Raw genomic sequence first — 10,665 nt, forward strand, 5'->3', positions numbered from 1 at the left:
AGCCGGGGACGCGGGGCCGGGGGCTTCCCCCTGAACCCGCTCTGCAGAGGGGTCCCCGCCCTCCCCGGCACCGCACGGGCCGGCGCCTCCCTGGGCACAAGGGACACGCACACACGGGAGACACCTGACAGATGGCCCTGCTGCAGCGCCGATCCTTTAATGAGCTTGTGGCACCGCGGCGTCTGGACAGCAGATGTAAAACTGCCCGTGCCCAGCCCGGGGAAGAGGCTGGGATCGTTCCGCGGATCGAGAAAAGAAACTGGGTTCATGCACGGTCGTGGCAGCAGCAGATTCGGGGAGGTGGAGAGTCTGGGCTCTGTATGGGCGCTTTAAATTCGCTGTTTCGATCCTGTAATTCCCATTGCATTAGGTCACTGCTGGGGGAAAAAAACAGTTAAAGATTTTTGCAGTGAAAACCTGACCAAACAGAAACAAGGTTTTTTGTTGCAATGTCAAAGCTTATTAAAATACCCCTGTGTGGAAAAGTAGTATTCTAATTTCTGTATAAAGAGACTTTTTAAAACATGGTGCTTAGAGCAAAACGAAGCCTTTGTGATGCTGACTAACCTGGCTTTAATAACTTCTCTGACCTGTGTAACCTCTAAAAATCCTTAAAGAATATTACCTGCACACAGCCGCAAACTGCCAAACAGTATTGGAAATATAACCTGTGCAGAATCCGTGTCATTTCACAGTAAGTGAATGGAATAACATTTCTGCACCACATCTCTAATGACTCATTTTTAGAGTGGTTATGGAAATAGGAGGCAGAGAAGGTTCTGTTTGCTGGTAAATAAGGGCATTTTTAGAGCTGCATAGTAATCAAGGAAAAATTGTACTTTACAAAATAGTTAATTTTTTTCTTTTTGGTAAGTCCTTTTGGTCATATTTCCTGTTATAAACATATTGATTACAGGGCAGACTTGGGAATTTTTACAGGCTTTAAAGAGGACCCTTAGGATATAAATTAATATGCAATATGATTATTCCTTGTAATTCTACATTAACACTTGTATACAGGTATCTCTATTTGGTGTTACTTTACCATTCATTAGACTTAATTAGGACAAAGCAGTATTAAGAACCTTGTTCCCCTTCCTTCTAGCAGAAAGATTTACAAACATCTCTTCTAGGATAGCTTTGATTTGGATTCAAACACCAACAGAGAGCAGACCCCCCCTCCAAGGAGAGACTGTGACAAGTGGATAGACTTCTCCAAAATGTGCTACTCAAATCAAGAGTATTACTTGAAGCTGGAAGAGTTGAAGAATGCCCACATGGAGACGATGGCAAAATTGGAAAGCATGTATCGGAACAAACTGTTTTTAAAAGGAGTACAGCCCTTGGATAAGAGAAATGACACTTCTCCAAAGTGCTGTAGGTAAGTTTGGGGGCACTTTTTAGCTGAAGATTCCCAAATGCTTTGCAGGCAGCTGTAAAACAGCAGGGTGTGTTTCTGGGCTGGAAAGTGTTGCTCTCCCCATCTCTCGTAACCAGATAATCAGAGAAAAGTCAGTTTTAATAATAGAAACGCTCATTACCTTGCTAATGGTCTGTGAGGTTTAGAGGTGGGTGTGCAGCAGGGCTTGGACAGCACATTTAGGAGCGAACAGGGCCTTTCCCAAGTCAGGAAGTGCTGACTTGGTGATCAGCACTAAAACCAGGATCTGCTTTGAGTGCCCAGTGTGCTTCTCTTTTCCCTTCTCTCCCCTCTCAGCCACTCATTTTGGTTTCTAGTGGTGATTCCTTAGAGTGGAAGTCACTGGCTTTGCATCAGTGTTAGACCGGCTCAAACCAAGTGGTTTTTTTCCCTTTTTTTTTCAAGGCCAACTTGGGACAAGAGCTCGTATCAGCCTCTTAACCTGCACAAATCCTTTTCAGACTCAGACTTAAGTGATCCCTTGGGCTCAAGTATATCCGATGTGTCTGATGGAGAATTAGCAATTGAAGAAAACGACAGTGAAACTGCATCATCCTCATTTGCTAAGCAGCAGATTGAAAAAATGTGGGATGGGTTCTCTCTGGAAGACTACATCTCCCGTGCCAAGCACAGCTTACCCAACTCACCAGCCTGCAGGAAGGTGCACAAGAAACAGAAAGTGTGGTCCCCCAGAGTCACCGTGCCCAAGCCTTTCCAGATGACCATCAGAGAAGCTCAGAAGAAAGAGCAGAACATCAAATCCAAGTCACAGATCGAATTGGAAAATCACTTATTGAAGAAGCAACTAGAGGAGGAAGCAGAGTGTCAGAAAAAATTCCGAGCCAATCCCGTGCCCGCTGCCGTCTTCCTGCCGCTCTACCACGACATCGTGCAGCGGAACGAGGAGCGCAGGAGGTCTGTGAGGGAGAGGAGCAAACTCAAGCTCCTGGCTTCCCAAAAGCCATTTAAATTCATTGAGCGAGAGAGGCAAAGGAGGGAAATCAGGAAAATGCAATTAAAAGACGTTTCCCCGCCTGAAAATAAAACCAAAGTGTTCAGAGCGAAACCAGTTCCTAAATGTGTTTATAGTCCAGATTTCAGTGACAAGCTAAAGGAGGAGGAGCTCTACAGAGAAATCAGGATCAGGATGAGAGCTGAGGAGCTGCTACGAAATTCATCGGTGCCCAACAGCAGACTGGCCTTAAAAGAGACCAACAAAAAGAAGAAACACAAGAGCATTGAACCAAAGCGAACGGAACAGAAACCCAAGATCAAATCAAGCGTTCCAGATTTTGAACTCCTACATGAGAAATTCCAGAAACGCCTCCTGCAACAAAAAAAAGTGAAACACCTCACAGTCTGTGAGCCTTTCGACCTTCGTACTTCGTACATCCCCTCAAAAAAGGGCAAGATCTTGAAGGACATTCAAGAGGATGAAGAAAAATTGAAGGAAACACGGTGGCCATTTGCCTCTCCGAGACGGAAACCTCAGATGGGGCAATCAGGGGCAAACCCACATCTCTTGGGAGGAGGAAAATCCAAATCTCCCAAAAACACAGAATCCACGAGACGACGGCTACAAGCCCTAAGGTAACTGCTTAGAGATGCTCTACTTTATATATGCTTGCAAAGTAGATTTTTTTTGGTATTAATATATATTTGGTATTTTATTTGGTATTATTTTTGGTATTTCTATGTATGTAATTAGTTCTTCCATGCAGTGAATATAGGGCTTAGTTTGTTAAAGGCTTATAATATAAATCCTAAAATATTTAAATATAGGACTTAATTAGTATTTATTATTGTTAAAGGAACACTAGTGCATTTTTGTCAGAATGTCCCTAGGAAGACAAATGACTGCTGTTTTCCGGGATATCCTGAATCCCTTAAAATGGCACATACCTTGTGTCCTCTCATGGCAACCCTGTTTTTCTCTTTGGAATTATCTTTGCCAAAGCTTCCTTTGCTCTAGATTTAAAATGAATTCAGCCTTAGTTTATTTTCCCCACCAGGAATTCCCTTGAGGAAAAGAGAAAGCTGGAAGAACAACAAAAAAGGAACAGAACCAAGCAGAAACAAAGAACGAGAAAATTCCAGAGAATTGTAATGGCTCGGGCTGAGGCCAATGACCCACATCAGAGCCTAGCTCAGATGTCTAAATCCAGATTAAAAACATTCAGGTATTTTGTTGCATTGCCCTGAATCCTGAACACCTCCATCAACAATGAGAAGGAGAGGTTTAGGATTGCATTGTATGTTAAACATACAATGTGTAAAAAGATAGTATAATCTAAGTTTAGATACTTACACATGATAAATTAAACATGGTGCAAGCAGCTGGTAAAAAAGTGGTCAAACTTAGTATTTCAACTGGGAAATTGTTGCCAATCTGTATGAACTCAGAGTATAGAAATTTACAGCATATAGAAATATATATATTCCACCTTTGAGTATTATAGATTCACTAACAGGGGAACTCCCGTGTTTTCTGAATTCATGTATCAATTAAAGAGGAAAAAGCTATGCAAATCAAAAGGAAAGGGGACAGTGTGGATACAGAATATCCTTGCAGAGCTGGATACCGCACTGATGTTGGTACAACTTTGGTGCAGCAATGGGCATTTCACAATTCACTTCTTTGTCCCAGCAGGTCCCCACTGAAGAGAGAGATTAAAGCAGGAATATTTTAACTTTACAGTGTAACAGCAGCGACCCAGGAAGCTGCTGGTGTTCAGGAGGAATGGGATCCAAAGTTCCCTGGAGTAGAGATGCAATTCAAAGACTGTTAGTGTACGACTGAGTACACAGGGAGAACACCAGGGCCTTCTTGGAGTGCTGTAAGCTGTCACTCCAGCTCTGACACGGCTCTAACACCATGATTGCTGCTTGGGCTCGTGTTTGGGGCTAAATTAACCCTTTCTGCTTATTGTTCTTTCTAATGCCCCCAAAAATGAATCCTGTTTGAACAAGCCTTAGTGAGGTTTGTGATCTGGGCTGGCCCAGTGGCACTGCTGCGGTATTGTCACTTTAAGGTGCTGTTACGTGGGGATGGTGAGAAGCACCGACTGCTCTGCCCCTGTTGCTTCATGCCTGGGCAGGATTCTTGGGCAGCAACCACGAATCCTAATTTCCAGCAAGCCGGCATACTGTTAATAACAGGAGCTTTGTAATCTGTGTGTCCTCGGGCATGTGGGCTGCTGACTCTGGGACAGAAGCAGAAAACAATGGAGTCAGAGTAGGTGGAGAACTAAGAGAGACAGTGGGTGATTGCAGATGTGATTTGAGTTCAGTCAACAGCAAATTTCACATTACAGTATTCAGCTTAATCAGATTTCAGGAGCTCCTGTCTGTGTGTAAAATGGTTATTGCAAAGCAAGATTACTTCCCCGGTGCTGATGCAGAGGCTGGTGCAAGTGTTTAACCTGATAATGCTCATTTCAGCACAGCTGGGCAATGAGGTCTCTCAGTGGCAGTACCCTTTCAAAGCAAGGAGCAACATGGAAGTTCACTTCCCAACATAGTGAGGAGCTCAGAGATGGTCAGGGAGAGAGGCTGGAGGAGGCAGAGGTGTAAAATGCACCCCCCGATCTCATCTTTGTCCTGAAGTGCCTGACCTGCAGTGCCAGATCTGCCCATTTCAGAGGCACATCACAGAGCTGCCTGTCCCACACTGAAGAGAGATTACAGCTCGTTCCACATCAATTATCCAGTGCTCCCTGTGATCCCAGAGACCATTTCAGTTATGAATCAACAGTTGCATTATCCTGCTCTACTGACTGGGCCCTTGACAAACCAACTCAGGAAAAAGTGTTCCATGATCCAGAATGTGGCCACGGCTCCTGGGAGATCAGCTGCTAAAGTAGCAAGATTCTCACCGTCAGACTTTAAAAGTACTGATTTTTATTTAATGCTGTACTTTCCTATGGTGTATCCTGTTTCATTTTGCTCAGAACAACTGGAAGATCTCGATGAAATCAGCATGTAAAAAACCCCAAGTATCAAATTTCTTTCTACAAAAACCCCAAGAATCCAAACTCAGCCTCTATTTAACTCCAGTAGCCAGGACCTGCCTCTGCTTAGCCAAAGTGACTCCCTCAGAGATGAATTGTTCAGTACCTTTTATGTACCTTGAAGTATGACAACACTTAATTTGTTATGAGTGATTTAACTGCTGTAGGAAATTACTCCTTGTCCTATAAATTAATAATGATTTCTCTTGTGCTCTGCTTCCTGTAGGAACAACGAGAAGCAGAGAAGGCAGGAATATTTGCAAGAATTGCAAGAAATGCAAGAAAGAGTAAAACAGATGCCGTTGCTTTTTGAAAGAGTCACTCAGGTTGCCTTGTTTCTGAACTGCTAATTCATCTTGACTGATACTGAATAAGACATTTGTAATATAATATTTTTAGAAGATACTTAAAAAACACTTTTCAGGGCAGTGTTTATCCATTTCAACCTCTGTTGCCCCATCTCCATATAAATATCAGTAATTTTTGTGACATGCTTGCACAGGGAACAGAGAACTGTCGTAAAGGTGTGTCTGGTTCAGTTACAACATGAGTAACTCTGGCCACAACCAAACATTGCTGGTACAGAAAAGTAAAACCTGGTATAAATTTTTCAAGTATTGTTTTGCCTTTCTTAGCTGCAGTGAATAACCATTTCCACTTGTCAGCTGCAAATAATGAAACAGAGGATTAATAGAAATAAAAGTATCAAGATACAGGCATTTAATGCATTAGATAACATTTAACCATTGTGTTTTTCCTACAGAAAAATGCCAGAATAGCTGCAGAGAAGTATTATTCAAACAGACTGAGAGCACTGGGGATCTGCCCAGAGTTTGTTTCAAAGAAGGGAGGAGCAGCCCAATCACTGCAGTTCTCCACTGCTGGAGATTTTACCTCCATCGCTGTCAGAGAAAGGTAGAGATGACTGAAGACTTTTTCTTTCTGCCCACTACATATCTAATAACTAGAACATTTTTCATGTGTAGATTTAAGGGTTTTTTAATGATTTCTAGTATTTCCCAGGGAACTATTTGATGATGTGGTGTGTTAGCATTAGTATGTACTTTTGATTGGTTTTCCTGAATTAAATATTATTTCCTAAAACAGAGGAGAGCTGCTTAACCAAACAGGTTATGTTATGTAATACACTTCAAAGAAAAATGAAGAAAAACATTTCTTGTTTGTTCCTTTCATCAAAAATTCTGGCAGGTTGCTGTGAGTCACTACCTTTAAATTTTAAATTTTTTAAATGAACCTTATTAAAAATAGTTTCTAGTATCTCTTGGTTGTTATGATTTAAAAGGAAGCAGAAATAAAAAAAAATGGGAATATGTAAGCAATACTGTTGAGTTACTTTCTAGCATAAAGAGAGACTCTTGTGTCCCCCCTTCCCTTTTCCTTCCCCAGTTCCACCCCAGCCAAGACTACCAGGCTTTGCCCTGGATTACGTAAAGATGCTTTAACACCTCCTGGAAAGCATATTCCCAGAAAATAAAACCCCACGTGCAATTTGTCTTTTCAGAATCATCAAGGTTAAAGTGAAAAAAAGGGAATCCTTTGATGAAGCAGCTGAACACAATCCCCAATCTGTGCACTCCTGGGAGGAGGAGGAGGAGGAGGAGGAGGAGGAGGAGGAGGAGGAGGAGGAGGAGGAGGAGGAGGAGGAGGAGGAAGAGAAGGGAAAAGGTGTCAAAACCTCCACCCCAGATGAGCAGTGCAGTGATCTGGAGGATGGGGATGAAGCCAGAGCCAGCCCTTATGTCCATGAGCCTGGGTCCAGCCCACCCTCAGGCCAGCACAGTGACGAGGAAGAGGAGGAGGAAGAGGAGGAGGAAGCAAAGTCAGGCCCATCACTTGGTCATTCCCAGGAGGAAGAGGAAGCGGAAGCCAAGGTAGACCTGTCACTTGGCCATTCCCAGGAGGAGGAAGAGGAGGAAGAGAAAGCAAAGGCAGGCCCATCCCTTGGCCATTCCCAGGAGGAGGAAGAGGAGGAGGAGGAGGAGTCCAGAACCAGCTCTCGGTCTGAGGGGTCCCACGAGCACGAAGAGGAAGCTCAGTCAGACCCCGAAGCTGAGGGTGCCTTCCAGTATGAGAATGAGGAATATGAGAGTGATGATTCTGAGGAGAAGCCCAGTGATGAGGAGGGTGACTGACAGGAAGGAGATAGGATGGGCTGGCACTCAGGAGCCTCTTCCACTGCTGGCTGTGGAACAGACACCAGAGAAAAAATTGGTGCTTTGCTACAAATCCAAAATTCTGTGGTTTTTTACCTCGTAGTTTAAGAGACCTGCCAGTGCAGGCATTTTGGTTGTTTTCCAGTAAGAAAGCTCGAGTTCCTAGTTTTCACCAAGAAAATAATTTACTTTTGTGTTAATCTTCTTTATTGCACTCTTCTGTGACATTAGTGCACCTCTGTTATTGAAATGAATTCCAACCTCTCTGTTTAACAATAATGTTACACCGTGTGCTGTGTAAATACTGAGGGCTCATAACCAGCTCTTCCCACGGGCTGGCAAAGCCAGGGGAGATTTTGGAGCAGGAATTGCCATTTGATCCCTGTAAAAGGGGAATCTTTTTACCTCAGGTAACTCTAGTTGTACAAAACTATGCAAGGAAGTGCTTTAATACCTCTTCTTATACACTGGTTCCTCAGGACTTCAGCTACTCCACAAAACACTCTCCCAAAAATGTTTGGGATTTGGTTTTTGTCTTGTATCAGTAGTACCTTCTCTTCCTGTTACTGACTTTCTTGCTAAAAAATCTGTTGTTATTATTTTTTCCTCCTTGTTTTGTTACACAGTTTCTTCATGTTCGGAAGTTTTTTAAGCATTATTGCTTTTATTTATTTTTGAAGGGTGAACATAACTAATGTGAATTTGAGACTTTTTTAAAACTTGAATAAAATACCTGTGAAAATATTAATCCTTGCTTCACGAGGAGGTTGGTTTGTCAGTGTTCTGTAATTCTGAAGAGTTGTACAATTAACAGTCCCATATTACCGGTATTTGTCTCTTTAGGAAGTCAAATCTTTTTCTGAAAGAAGGCAGAGGAACTCTGAATTAGGTTTTTTTCTCAGATTATTTGAAGTAATTTCAAAGCAAAAAATGTCAAATCTGTTTCTAAGATTTGACAGCTCTCAACTAAGTGTTCTAAAAGAACAAATATATAATTGTTGAACTACTAAGATAGGGGTTAAAAATACCACTAAAATTCCTTTGAACTTAAAGAAAGTAGCAAAACCAATGCTTTTTTGAGGCTTTAGAAGGAGTTGGGAACCTGTGTATAATTTAGATTGTCACTGAATTCTTAAATATTAACCTAAATAACAGCAGAATTAATGAACATGATAAGTATGATATAACCAGGAAGAGTTAGGACAGCTTTTGGAGGTTATGCCTCAGCTTTTTTAGCATTTCTGGAAAAGAAAAACAGAATTGTGTGGACTAAGGAGATCCAATTGATTGTGGTTTCCCAAGCTTTCCAGGGAGCATTTCTAGGACATAATTTGCTAGCAAAGGATCTTAAAGAAAACAATCTTATTGTAGGAAAAGAAAGATCCTCATGAATGGGAAATCAAACCTTGAGGTATTAAGGGAACCAACCACTCATGGAAATCACTTGGAGCAGCAGAGCTTTTCAGATGGAGAGGATAATGAGATTTAAGTCAAAAAAGCTGTTCAGAAATTGCATTACAAACATAAAGGGATAAACATTCCAATAAGGAATTAAAAAGCAGAGAAAGCAAAGGAAAATCAGAGATGACAGAACAGAAATGGAGACAGACAGCTCAGGGTGAATTAAACCTTGCGAAGCGAAGAACAGCAGTAAAAAATACTTCAAACAAAGAAGAGCCACATACACCTGTCAGGAGATGAAAAATAGTCTGGCCTGAAAACCAAGCCATGATTTGACCTCTTTTTTTCCTTTCTTTTTTTTTTTCTTTGCAAGAAGGATGATTTAAATGTAGACAATCCAGAATAACTAATAGGATGACAGAACTGAAAAAAACCCCAAAATAACCTGTATTTAAAGAAAAAGCCCAATAACTTCGACATGAAAATCAGAATCCAGGTGAAGGATTTTGGTAAATTGTCAAGATGCAGAGAAGTACCATGGAAAGGAGAACAGAATGTGTGGTAATTTGTCAGAACTCATAACATTTTGAGGCAATTACATGGAGAAAAAGAAAGTCTCTTTTTTTTGAGTCACCAAAGGTGATATAATAGAAGCATTTTAAGGCACAAAGCTCATTAGAGGAGAAATGTTGATGAGTTATCCTTTCAGGGAAACCACTGAGCAGGAGGGAGAGGAATAGGAAAGTTTCTCACAGATTATTGAATATTCTGTCTTTAATATTTTAATTAATGGCTACAGCACCTGAGTAGGAACATGTTCAAAAATTTGCAAAGAAAATGAGAAAGGTGTATCTGAAAAAAGGATTAAAAACACCACGTGGGAAGAAGGAGGCAACTTTGCATGTGGACTGTGGTATGAAGTAATTTTGAAGTGCAAGAATAGTGTTTCTATACAGTAACCATATTTATGTTTTGGAGTAAGAAGCCAGAAGTTTTGGATATTGTGCTTTTTCAAAAATGTTTTTTATTTACAATATTGCTTCCTCTAGAAACCATCTCCTCCTGTACATAGTTATCACAACACCAAGCAGGTTATGTTCTCTTTTCCTTAGAGGAAAAAATTATGACATCAAAATATTATACCTTTTATAGCTGCTCCAGATGAAGAGAATAACAAAAGAACTCAAATTCTTGAAGAAAATGTTTAAAGCCATCCCTATTTTGGAATTAATTATGGTCAAAAAAAACAGGAATCAAAAGTTTTGCCTCAGCTTGGCAGATAACAGGCACTCTAAAGATCAGAATATACTATTAAAAATTATTTCTAACAGTGTGTCTGTCCCTTTACCCACAAATTGAAGTCAAACGTGAGTTTTGTATACAGAATAATTTTGTCCAGGAATACTGTCTAGTCCATAATTACAAGATATGGCAGCTGCTGGCTTACAAACATGAAGATCATGAAATCTGATAAATTAGATAAAATTAAATAATATGAGATTAAAAAGATAAAATGAGATAAATAAGATAAAATGAGATAAAATTTAAAATAGTTTGGTGTCTGTCCTTGTCACCCTTCAGTGGAATTACAGTTTTACATCTCTGGTTATATAATGTTTTGGTAATTACTTGGCTTTATTGAAAAAAAAAAGAGCCCTTG

The 10,665-nt window shown here is 40.9% G+C and overlaps 1 protein-coding gene across 3 annotated transcripts; it reads left to right on the top strand.

The window, feature by feature from the left end:
* Positions 1–371: 371 nt before the first annotated feature.
* Positions 372–8,367, top strand: FAM161A (family with sequence similarity 161 member A). Of its 3 annotated transcripts, none has more exons than XM_008642019.2 (7): positions 372–1,381; positions 1,826–3,010; positions 3,433–3,600; positions 5,657–5,756; positions 6,194–6,345; positions 6,953–7,031; positions 7,065–8,352. In XM_008642019.2, the coding sequence occupies exons 1-7, from the start codon at positions 1,221–1,223 to the stop codon at positions 7,581–7,583; spliced, it is 2,364 nt and encodes a 787-aa protein (XP_008640241.2). In that variant the 5' UTR covers positions 372–1,220; the 3' UTR covers positions 7,584–8,352. The 3 variants fall into 3 exon arrangements, with proteins under 3 accessions (XP_008640241.2, XP_017600818.1, XP_017600819.1); XM_017745330.1 differs by having other exon boundaries at positions 1,262–1,381; positions 1,882–3,010; positions 7,065–8,367; XM_017745329.1 differs by lacking the exon at positions 3,433–3,600.
* Positions 8,368–10,665: the final 2,298 nt, after the last annotated feature.

The sequence above is a fragment of the Corvus brachyrhynchos genome, unplaced genomic scaffold (assembly GCF_000691975.1).
Source record: "Corvus brachyrhynchos isolate BGI_N302 unplaced genomic scaffold, ASM69197v1 scaffold69, whole genome shotgun sequence".
NCBI lineage: Eukaryota > Metazoa > Chordata > Aves > Passeriformes > Corvidae > Corvus > Corvus brachyrhynchos.

Bases quoted from the DNA above. Each gene is read 5' to 3' on its own strand.
- FAM161A (XM_008642019.2), top strand. From the start codon at position 1,221: ATGTGCTACTCAAATCAAGAGTATTACTTGAAGCTGGAAGAGTTGAAG. The intron at 3,011-3,432 runs GTAACTGCTTAG...TTTCCCCACCAG, and splicing joins CGACGGCTACAAGCCCTAAG to GAATTCCCTTGAGGAAAAGA. The intron at 6,346-6,952 runs GTAGAGATGACT...TTGTCTTTTCAG, and splicing joins TCCATCGCTGTCAGAGAAAG to AATCATCAAGGTTAAAGTGA.